At 56.1% G+C, this 12,163-nt stretch overlaps 1 protein-coding gene across 1 annotated transcript in view; it reads left to right on the top strand.

Moving 5' to 3' along the window:
* Positions 1–448: 448 nt before the first annotated feature.
* The window catches only part of LOC144732516 (retinal guanylyl cyclase 1-like), a 30,412-nt gene continuing 18,697 nt past the window's right edge, over positions 449–12,163 (top strand). The window contains exons 1-5 of the mRNA XM_078613924.1: positions 449–468; positions 3,428–4,416; positions 7,678–7,985; positions 9,160–9,478; positions 11,051–11,135. Of these exons, the coding sequence (XP_078470050.1) occupies positions 449–468; positions 3,428–4,416; positions 7,678–7,985; positions 9,160–9,478; positions 11,051–11,135 (1,721 nt within the window). The remainder of the gene's footprint in view (positions 469–3,427; positions 4,417–7,677; positions 7,986–9,159; positions 9,479–11,050; positions 11,136–12,163) is intronic.

Below are 12,163 nucleotides of genomic sequence, written 5' to 3' on the forward strand. Positions count from 1 at the left end.
GTGGATGAGTGAGTGGGTGAGTTAGTGGGTGAGTGAGCGGATGAGTGTGCGCATGGGTGGGTGAGTGAGGGGGTTGTTTATTGGGTGAGTGAGAGAGTGGGTGAGTGAGTGGGTGAGTGAGTGAGTGAGTGGGTGAGTGAGTGAGTGGGTGAGTGCGTGGGTGAGTGAAAGAGCGGGTGAGTGTGCGTGTGGGTGGGTGAGTGATTGGGTAGGTTAGTGGGTGAGTGAGGGAGCGGATGAGTGAGTGGGTGGGTGAGTGAGTGGGTGGGTGAGTGGGTGAGTGAGTGAGTGGGTGAGTGGGCGAGTTAGTGGGTGAGTATGTGAACTGTTATGACCTGCATGCACTGTGGTGGTTAAACACAGTGTGGTGGATGTGATGTAGCAGTCAGTGAATGGCAGAGGATGCGACTATCGCTCCATCCACTGTAGCCCTTGCTACTCTGCAGACATGAAGATCGTCTCCTCCGAGTAACCAGTGGCCGGATGAAGCTAGTGCGAGGCATGTAGCATGATGTTAGAAAGGGGCCCTAAATAAATAAAGAAACACATAAATATAAAAACACACACATGTTTTTACTTGCATAGTAAAGTGATTGTATATTTGTATTTGCTATAAAAGTTGAAGGCGGTATAGTACTATAATAATAGAGCAAGTGCAGAGTCACTGAACCGGAATTGATAGCTTGAAAGCATTTAGCGCGGGGCCCTTGAAAGTGCGGGGCCCGTATCATCGTGTATAGCTACTTGTGCCACGAGGATAATCTGGCACTGCTAGTAACTACTAGGCAGGACGCGACTATAGCAACGCTCCCATCACTGCCGGCATTGTTCAAACGAGCTCTTGACTGGCCTCGGGGTTTGCCTGCCATCATAGGACTTCTCTCTCGATAACAAAAAAGATGATTTCACCATCGACGCCGCTAATAGTTTTGCCATACTAAACGCAACAACAATCATCTGCATTGTGGTCGAATTCCGGCCAGTGTAATAACAATAACAACAATAGCATCAGTGGAACATAAGAGAAAGAGAGAAACACGACTTTTTGTGGACTGTTAATCTGATGTTTGCAACCCCCCCCAACCCACCCCACCACACCCACAACGTGTATTGTACCGCCAGGGAACGGATACGGGGGTGGGTTAGGTCTCAGAGATGGCAATGGGAATAGAATGTGAAGGTCTGACCTCAGCTGTTTGCCGCTTCTGTGAGGTTTTCCCAGGGCCCGGACACAATGCGAACCGGACTCACGCCACCGGCAGATCAGAGGAGGAGAACAAACACCACCTACCCCCCAAAAAAAAATTCTGCCTAAATATTTGAGCGATTTCCCTATGCATCGTTTGAGTAATTAACAATGCGGATGCCGTGTGTATTTATATTCGCGAGTCGCGGGTGGTGGGCGGGGAGGGGGGGGGAGCGGTGGTGCAGAGATCTGCTCACTGCGCGCACGGAAGCGACGGCCCCACTTCGCCCCCCTGAATCGACGATCCGGACATCGCCCCTCGACTAGGCTCTTAACGAGTTCCCGCTGCGCTGCGCAAATGTCCGAGCTGGGAAGGCAACATCTGGTGCTGACCCCCCACCCCTTCCACCCCAACCTCGTGTGCAGTGCCGATCTTAATAGGTGCTCGCCAACAGCACTTGACCTTACGGGCTGTCGAAGGCTATACGGGGTGGGCATTTAGCCTTTGTGTGGGAGGCGGGGAGGGGAGGGTGGACGGGAAGCGGTAGCGTAGTGGTTTCACGCACAGCGCGAAGCGAACCGACATCCGCTGACGGCCACAATCGGAGGCCAATTTAATTGAACCTAGATTTGAAGCTTTCGTGACTGCAAGGATTCATACTCTTAGTTTTTTTCGGTAAAGTCACTTGATACACAGTAAATGTAGCTGTGACGGTCCCACCTGATGACGGAGACTTGTGTTGCCTCCGAAACGTCGTGATTTATTATTTTATTTTGTTTCTATTAATTGTATTTTTTACCTACGTGACTTTACCGAAAAACACCTAAGAGTATAATTGAACCTGCCCTGGGACAGGCCCCCCCAAGGTCAACGCTCGTGCGTGCGCTGCGTGAATCGTTACAACTGGGAGAGGCATAGGTGGCCGAAACGTCGGGCTAGCAAGACCGACCCCACCGACTACCCGTGCCGCCGTGTCCAGCCTTCATTGGTGCAGCTCGCGAACAGAACTTGAAAAACAAAAGACGACAAGCGTCTATCTTCGTCTTTGGTGTGAATTATTCTCACCCTGGGAGAGGCGGGGTGGGGGGGGAGTGGGTTAACACCGGTGGTTAAAATAATTTATATTTCATAATTTATTTGTGATCATTTATTATTTCCCTCCCCCCCCCCCCTTCCATCAAGGAGACCTCGCGAAGAAAGTCTTCCCCTCCGGCATTGAAGCAGCAGGCGATGTCGCAGTGGGCTTCGGGAGGTCGCGGTCGCCTGCTGGACACCCAGAGAATCCAGCGGACGCGAGGTGTTGCCTTCGAGAAATTGACAACACCAGCAGCAGAAGAAGCAGCAGCAGCAGTGGAAGTAGCAGTGGCAGCAAGAGCAGAAAGTCACGGCAACAGCAGCAGCAGAAGCAGCAGCTGTAGCAGCAGGAACGCGGTCCTTAAAAGAAAAACGACTTTTGACAATTTCAGCGGGAGAGTCGCCCTTAAAAGCGACAGAGAGAAGAGCGGAAGAGCATGCTGCCACCGCGGCAGCAGCAGCTGTAGCAAAGACGACGGCAGTAGCTGCCACCGCGGCAGCAGCAGCTGTAGCAAAGGTGACAGCAGTAGCTGCAGCAGCAGCAGCAGCTGGAGCAAAGTCGACGGCAGTAGCTGCAGCAGCAGCAGCAGCAGCAGCTGGAGCAAAGGCGACAGCAGTAGCTGCAGCAGCAGCAGCTGGAGCAAAGGCGACGGCAGTAGCTGCAGCAGCATCAGCAGCAGCTGTAGCAAAGTCGACAGCAGTAGCTGCAGCAGCAGCAGCAGCAGCTGGAGCAAAGTCGACGGCAGTAGCTGCAGCAGCAGCAGCTGGAGCAAAGTCGACGGCAGTAGCTGCAGCAGCAGCAGCTGGAGCAAAGTCGACGGCAGTAGCTGCAGCAGCATCAGCAGCAGCTGGAGCAAAGGCGATGGCAGTATCTGCAGCTGTAGCAGCTGGAGCAATGCTGATAGCGACAGCAGCAGAAGCAGCTGCATCAGCAGCAGCTGTAGCAATGCTGATGGGAAGAGCAGCAGAGGGAGCAGCAGCAGCTGTAGCAATGCTGATGGGAACAGGATCAGAAGGAGCTGCATCAGCAGCAACACCAGCAGCTGTGGCAATGCTGAGAGTGTCAGCTGCAGCAGCACCTGCAGCAAGAGACACGTGAGACACGGGGAAATCAGGACTGCCTTCAACCACAAGAGCGTCGTGAGAAACGAAGCGATCATCACCAGGATCATCGCCACCATCATCGCCACCATCAGCGCCAGCATCATCAGCGGTGTCATTCCGAGCGGACTCAAAGGCTCAGGCGGCATCATCGGCTCGGACGCCATCGGGATCATTGTCGACAGCGGCGTCGGCAAACTCATTCGCATCACCCCCTTGGTCAACAAGATCGTCACCGCCGCGACCACAAGCCTCGCCGCCGTCTGGGCCAGCGTCATCCTCGCCGGAGCGACGCGGCCACGTCCGCTGGCCACGTTCGTCGCCTTCGCCCTGACCTGCGCCTCCTTGTCCTCGTGCTCAACACCGGAGCCGGGTCGCCACCGTCTCCTGGTTCTGACCCCGAGCGCGAGCTGCGAGCCGTCGTCGTCATCATCAACCCTCGACGTCTTCCCCGAGCAAGCGGTGCGACTGGCCACGTCGCGTCTCAACAGGGACCCCGGCTACACGGGACCGAGACTGGAGGTCACCGTCGTCCCGGAGAGTTGCGACGCTGCCCAAGCGTTGGAGGACCTCTGCGCGACTCTCGTCTCGGCGGACCCGAGGAACTCCAGCATCGTGGGACCAACTCACCCCGGACACTGCGAGGCGGCGGTGGCGCTCGCCACGCTCCACGGCGTCCCCATCGCTCCGCTGAACTGCCAGCCCGATCCTTGGACCTTGACGTTGAGCGAGACGGGTTCGATCCCTGCAAGCGGAGGCAACGACTCTGCGCCACGGGCTTCTACGTCGCCGCAGACGCCGCCGTTGTTGCCCCTCGTGGTGTCAGCGACTCCTCCGTCGGCCGAGGTTCTGCTGCTACTTCTGCGCCACTTCGGGTGGGCCCACACGGCTGTGGTGGCCGCAGATACGGCGCCGTGGAGAGCGGTGGCGGCGCAGTTGGCAGCCGCGCTCAGGAGGTTGGGGGTGCCGGTCGGGGTCGTGGCGCGGGCGGGGGCGTGGGAGGAGAGCGCGCGTCAGGCGCTGTCGCTCATACAGAGGGCGCAGAAGATCAAGCGTGAGTGTGTGCGTGTGTGTGAGTGGTAGAGTGGGTGAGTGAGTGTGGGTGAGTGTGTGGGTGAGTGTGTGTGTGGTAGAGTGAGTGAGTGTGTGAGTGAGTGCGTGTGAGTGGGTGAGTGTGTGTGTGTGTGGTAGAGTGAGTGAGTGTGTGAGTGTGTGCGTGTGTGTGAGTGAGTGGTAGAGTGGGTGAGTGAGTGTGGGTGAGTGTGTGGGTGAGTGTGTGAGTGAGTGGGTGTGAGTGCGTGTGAGTGGGTGAGTGTGTGTGTGTGTGTGGTAGAGTGAGTGAGTGTGTGAGTGAGTGCGTGTGTGTGTGAGTGGTAGAGTGAGTGAGTGTGTGAGTGTGAGTGAGTGTGTGAGTGAGGGAGTGCGTGAGTGCGTGTGAGTGGGTGAGTGTGTGTGTGTGTGGTAGAGTGAGTGAGTGTGTGAGTGTGTGAGTGAGTGCATGTGTGAGTGTGTGTGAGTGTGTGAGTAGGTGAGTGTGTGTGTGGTAGAGTGAGTGAGTGTGTGAGTGTGTGAGTGAGTGCGTGTGTGAGTGTGTGCGTGGGTGAGTGAGTGCGTGTGTGAGTGAGTGTGTGAGTGGGTGAGTAGGTGAGTGTGTGTGTGGTAGAGTGAGTGAGTGTGTGAGTGTGTGAGTGAGTGAGTGCGTGTGTGAGTGTGTGCGTGGGTGAGTGAGTGCGTGTGTGAGTGAGTGTGTGAGTGGGTGAGTGAGTGTGTGTGTGAGTGAGTGTGTGTGTGAGTGTGTGCGTGAGTGCGTGAGTGAGTGTGTGTGTGAGTGCGTGTGTGAGTGTGTGTGAGTGCGTGAGTGAGTGCGTGTGTGTGTGAGTGCGTGAGTGAGTGCGTGAGTGTGTGTGTGAGTGAGTGCGTGAGTGCGTGAGTGAGTGCGTATGTGTGAGTGTGTGAGTGCGTGAGTGAGTGCGTGTGTGAGTGCGTGAGTGAGTGAGTGCGTGTGTGAGTGAGTGTGTGCGTCAGTGAGGGAGTGCGTGAGTGCGTGTGTGTGTGAGTGCGTGAGTGAGTGAGTGCGTGAGTGAGTGCGTGAGTGCGTGTGTGTGTGAGTGAGTGCGTGAGTGAGTGTGAGTGAGTGCGAGTGTCTGTGCGTGTGTGTCGGGAGCGGTTGTGTAGCGGCCAACACCAGTGACGATTATTTTAACCGGTCCTGGGCCTCCCCTAGGTCGACTCAGCCTGAAATGAGTAGTTGGTGCGGTGTGTAAACATCGCCACTGGGGAGACAAAGGCGGTCGGGCGTGGTGCTACCCACCCCCTCGTGTGCTGTGCCGACCTTCATAGTTGCTCGCTAACAGCACTTGCCCCAACAGTCTGTTCAGGTTATATGGGGGATTTTTGTCTTTCGTGTGTAAATCACCTGGGGAGCGGTGGTATAGTGGTTAGCGCGCTGTGTTACGAATCCCGGCGAATCGAGTTCGATTACTGCTCACGGCCAACACCAGTGACGATTATTTGAACCGGTCCAGGGCCTCCCCTAGGTCAACTCAGCCTCAAATTAATACCTGCGGCTGCGTGCTAACATCAGCATTGGAGACAAAGGCGACCGTGGCTAGGAGATGTTAACTACCTCGCCTGGTATGCAGGAACTCGTAGGTTCGATCCCGACACTGACGCCTGATGATGTATATTTGGAGTTTGAGTGTCTCTCTCTTATCATCATCATCACGGTGGCTAGGAGATGTTAACTGCCTCGCCTGGTACACAGGAGGTCGTGGTTTTGGATCCCGACCCTGACGCCTGCTGCTGTATATTTGGAGTTTGAGTGTCTCTCTCTCATCATCATCATCACGGTGGCTAGGAGATGTTAACTGCCTCGCCTGGTACACAGGAGGTCGTGGTTTTGGATCCCGACCCTGACGCCTGCTGCTGTATATTTGGAGTTTGCGTGTCTCTCTCTCCCAGTGGTCGCGTGGATTTTTCTCCGTTTGGCGCGTTCAGAGTACATGTAGCTGCTATCAATGTCCATGTGATCAGCCACTTCGTTGAGCTGTCATTTGTGACCAAGTCGCTTCTGACAAAGAAGCTAATCGCTCAGTGGGCTTTGCCTGATAAGATACACAAAGTTTAGTTTCATCTTTATATATTTCGAATTTTTTTTTACCTTTTCCATACTTTGCACTCCTATCATGACCTTTGTATCGTTTGCCGTTGTAAGATTCTGACATCTGATTCTGACATCTGATTCTGACATCCGTGAAAAAAAATGCCTTGTATCTAATCGGATTCCTCCGTTATAAAAATAGAGTCTGATTCTGACATCAGTGAAAAAAACGCTTTCTAGCTCATCGGATTCCACCGGTAGAAATATTCCGATTCTGTGTGGCCTGCAGTCCCTACAAACGTCGCGCGCGCGCCGCATTAACCCACCACCCCTGCCACCCCTGCCACCCCCACCACCCCTAGCACCACCCCTGCCACCCCTGCCACCCCCGCCACCCCTGCCACCACCCCTGCCACCACCCCCACCACCCCTGCCACCTCCCCTGTCACCACCCCTGCCACCACCCCTGCCACAACCCCTGCCACCCCCCACCACCCCTGCCACCACCCCTGCCACCACCCCTGCCACCCCCACCACCCCTGCCACCACCCCTGCCACCCCCCCTGCCATCACCCCTGCCACCACCCCTGCCACCACCCCTGCCACCACCCCTGCCACCCCCACCACCCCTGCAACCACCCCTGCCACCACCCCTGCCACCCCCACCACCCCTGCCACCACCCCTGCCACCCCCCCTGCCACCACCCCTGCCACCCCCCCTGCCACCACCCCTGCCACCCCCCCTGCCACCACCCCTGCCACCACCCCTGCCACCACCCCCGCCACCACCCCCGCCACCACCCCTGCCACCCCCCCCTGCCACCACCCCTGCCACCACCCCTGCCACCACCCCTGCCACCACCCCCGCCACCACCCCCGCCACCACCCCTGCCACCACCCCTGCCACCACCCCTGCCACCCCCCCTGCCACCACCCCTGCCACCACCCCTGCCACCCCCCCTGCCACCACCCCTGCCACCCCCCCTGCCACCACCCCTGCCACCCCCCCTGCCACCACCCCTGCCACCACCCCTGCCACCCCCCCTGCCACCCCCCCTGCCACCACCCCTGCCACCACCCCTGCCACCACCCCTGCCACCCCCCCTGCCACCACCCCTGCCACCACCCCTGCCACCACCCCTGCCACCACCCCTGCCACCACCCCTGCCACCACCCCCGCCACCACCCCCGCCACCACCCCTGCCACCCCCACAGTGGTCATCATGTGCATGAGCTCGTCGCTGCTCGGAGGCGCCGAAGAGCGCGTGCTCCTCCAGACGGCGGCGCGCCTCGGGCTCACGCGGGGCAGCCACGTGTTCGTGCCGCTCGAGCCGATGCTCTGCAGCCTCGGCCACGGCCCTCTCGAGACGTACCCACGGCTGGCCGACGACCCGGCCCTGCGCCAGGCGTACGACGCCACCTTGACACTCAGTCTCCTCTCGTCGCCCAACGCCTCGTTCCGCGACGCCGTGCGGGACGCGCGGAGCCGCGGGGAGATGCCCCAGGGTGCTGAGGCCAGGGAGGTAAGTTTGCTCGTGTCGGGTGGTGGGTGGCGGTGGTGGTGGTTATGCTCCACGTGGCATGTAATACGCTGGCTAAGAGATGTTAACTACCTCGCCTGGTGTACAGGAGGTTGTGGGTTCGATCCCGACCCTGACGCCTGCTGCTGTATATTTGGAGTTTGTGTCTCTCTCTCTCTCATCATCATCACGGTGGCTAGGAGATGTTAACTACCTCGCCTGGTATACAGGAGGTTGTGGGTTCGATCCCGACCCTGACGCCTGCTGCTGTATATTTGGAGTTTGTGTCTCTCTCTCTCTCTCATCATCATCACGGTGGCTAGGAGATGTTAACTACCTCGCCTGGTGTACAGGAGGTCGTGGGCTCGATCCCGACCCTGACGCCTGCTGCTGTATATTTGGAGTTTGCGTGTCTCTCTCTCTCTCTCATCATCATCACGGTGGCTAAGAGATGTTAACTACCTCACCTGGTCTACAGGAGGTTGTGGGTTCGATCCCGACCCTGACGCCTGCTGCTGTATATTTTGAGTTTGCGTGTCTCTCTCTCTCTCTCATCATCATCACGGTGGCTAAGAGATGTTAACTACCTCACCTGGTACACAAGAGGTTGTGGGTTCGATCCCGACCCTGACGCCTGCTGTTGTATATTTGGAGTTTGTGGTGCCTTTCTCTCTTCCCCGTGGTCTCGTGGATTTTTCTTCGGGTCCTCTGGGTTTCCCCCTCCACATTTAGAATCAACATCAACGCGTTTAGACTATTTGGCTGCTATACATTAACACACGATAAGCCCACTTGGTTGAACTATCATGTGTGACCAGGTCGCTTCTAAAAAAAAGTGGGGCCTTACCCAGTGATATAATAGTTCAAATAGTTGTATAGCTTGGTGGGTCACTGCACAGATGCTGTGCGCAACTCCTTTCTTCCCGGTGGCGTCGAGGAGAGGGTTAAATACCCAGGCTCGCCACGAGAAGGCGTTCCAGTAAAATGTTCCATCTCGATGGGATAGAGTGTTGCCCCCTCGCATGCATACGCTTTCTCCGGGCGCTCCGCTTTCTACCACGTGCACATTAACGGACGCCGTTCATAACGACGACGACGACGTCCAAGATTGCAGACGCCGTTGCCACCGATGCCAATAATCATCAGCACCAACCCCCCCCCTCCCCCCCCCCCAAAGATCTCCCCCCTCTTCGGTTCCGTCTACGACGCCGTCTCGCTGCTCGCCAGCGCCCTCCAACTCGGCCGCGCGTCCGACCTCCGAGCCGACGGCCTCAGCCGCGTGCTTCGCACCGACGCCGCGGGTCGCCCCGTGGCTCGCTACGCCGTGCTGGACACGGACGGAGACGGGGGCACCCTGAGCGCGGTGCTGACCCTGGACAGCGACACCGGCGAGGTGGTGCCCGTGCCCGGGTCGCGCCTCCACTTCCCCGGGGCTGGGGCACCGCCAGCGGCCGATCCCGAGTGCTGGTTTGATCCCACGCGTCCCTGCGCGGCGGGTAAAGGGGACTCGACACTAAGCAAGCTCGCTCGCTCGCGCTGTCTCACGTTCTCTCGCTGTCTCACTCTCTCGCTCTCACTCACTCTCTCTAATCCACTCTCATTCTCTCACGCTTTCGCTCGCTCACTCTCACTCACTCACTCTCACTCACTCTCACTCACTCTCACTCACTCACTCTCACTCACTCTCTCACTCACTCACTCTCACTCACTCTCACTCTCACTCACTCACTCTCACTCACTCTCACTCACTCACTCTCACTCTCTCTCTCTCTCTCTCTCACTCTCTCTCTCACTCTCACTCACTCTCACTCACTCACTCTCACTCACTCTCTCTCACTCTCTCTCACTCTCACTCACTCTCACTCACTCTCACTCACTCTCACTCACTCACTCTCACTCACTCTCTCTCACTCTCTCTCTCTCACTCACTCTCACTCACTCTCACTCACTCTCACTCACTCACTCTCTCTCACTCTCTCTCTCACTCACTCTCTCTCACTCTCTCTCTCACTCACTCTCACTCACTCTCACTCACTCACTCACTCTCTCTCTCACTCACTCTCACTCACTCACTCTCTCTCACTCTCTCTCACTCACTCTCACTCACTCTCACTCACTCTCACTCACTCTCACTCACTCTCACTCACTCACTCTCACTCACTCTCACTCACTCTCACTCACTCACTCTCACTCACTCTCACTCACTCTCACTCACTCACTCACTCACTCACTCTCACTCACTCTCACTCACTCTCACTCACTCTCACTCACTCTCACTCACTCTCTCTCTCACTCACTCTCACTCACTCTCTCTCACTCTCACTCACTCACTCTCACTCACTCACTCTCACTCACTCTCACTCACTCACTCACTCACTCTCACTCACTCACTCTCACTCACTCTCACTCACTCTCACTCACTCTCACTCACTCACTCTCACTCACTCACTCTCTCTCACTCTCTCTCACTCTCACTCACTCTCACTCACTCTCTCTCACTCACTCACTCTCACTCACTCACTCTCACTCACTCTCACTCACTCTCACTCTCACTCACTCTCACTCACTCTCACTCTCACTCACTCTCACTCTCACTCACTCTCACTCACTCTCACTCACTCTCACTCTCACTCACTCTCACTCACTCTCACTCACTCACTCACTCTCACTCACTCACTCTCTCTCACTCTCTCTCACTCTCACTCACTCTCACTCACTCTCTCTCACTCACTCACTCTCACTCACTCACTCTCACTCACTCTCACTCACTCTCACTCTCACTCTCACTCACTCTCACTCTCACTCACTCTCACTCACTCTCACTCTCACTCTCACTCACTCTCACTCACTCTCACTCACTCACTCTCACTCACTCACTCTCTCTCACTCACTTAAGGGACCACCACCGTCTCGTATTCACCGCCAGCGGTTCATTGCGGCTGTTGAAATATTGAGGTGGGCGTTGTTGTTGTTGTTGTTGTCGCGTTTTTTTATTTCACCGAATTCTAAACAACAATGCGATTCTCCTTGTCATCCTGGTGGTCGACCCGCGCCGCTGCGTTCGCCAGGAGTGGAGCCCAGCCTCATCCTGCTCGTGATGGTGGTGGCGCTCTGCTTCGTGCTGGGAGGAGTGGCACTCACCTTCTTCCTGAGGTGCAGTGCGGAACCCCCACTCGCTGCCAACTCGATCCACTGCTGGATGGATTGAGAGTGACCCCCCCCCCCCCCCCCCGTCTCTCTCTCTACCCTCTACACCCGCCACTTTTACCCTCCGGCGCGCGGGGTTCCAGCCGTGCCGTCGGAGTTGTTTTGTTAACTTTTCGTCAGCTGGATGGTGTTTTTCATCTATTTGTGGTCCATATTCTTAGGTTTTGTCGGTAAAGTCACGTAGGTAAAAAAAAATTAATAAAAGTAAAATTAAAATAAAATTAAAATCACGACGTTTCGGAGGCAACACAAGCTTCCGTCTTCAGGTGGAACCGTCACAGCACGATAGCTGTATCACCTGAAGACGTAAGCTTGTGTTGCCTCCGAAACGTCGTGACTTTTATTTTATTTTTATTTCACTGTTATTAATTTAAATTTTTTACCTACGTGACTTTACCGAAAAAACCTAAGAATATGAATCCTTGCAGTCACGAAAGCTTCAAATCTAGAATTATTTGTGGTTCCTTTTGTTCGAATTTCACCGGCTGTGCGAGTGGCTCACGACCGCTCGTTGTTGGAATTCCACAGCGCCGCTTCTTAAAGTGAACACGAGACGGGTTCCCCCACTCCGCAGCCGGAGAGAGATAGACACGCAAACTCCAAATGTTAGAGCAGGCCTCAGGGTCGGAATCGAACGCACGACCTCCTGCATACCAGGCGAGGCGGTCAACATCTCATAGCCACCGTCCACACCAGAGACAGCTTTCTTTTGAGCCTCGTCTCAAACGGTGTTAGACCAGAGGACGCCAAAAGGCGTACAGCCCAAAGACAATGCCACTATCAGAGTAATGAGAGCTCGGGCTGAGCATCTACATCATGGGACCTCCTTTGCCAGTACCAAAATATGAGAATAGCTTGTCCCCCCTTTTATCTGGCAACAAAACAGCTGTGTTAAGTTGGTAAAACACCAAACTGAAACCTTTGCAAGTAATCATGTCACTGCGTTAACCATTGGATTCTGTCTGCCCCCCCAC

This window comes from Lampetra planeri, chromosome 43 (genome assembly GCF_965212315.1).
Source record: "Lampetra planeri chromosome 43, kcLamPlan1.2.h2, whole genome shotgun sequence".
Classification (NCBI taxonomy): domain Eukaryota; kingdom Metazoa; phylum Chordata; class Hyperoartia; order Petromyzontiformes; family Petromyzontidae; genus Lampetra; species Lampetra planeri.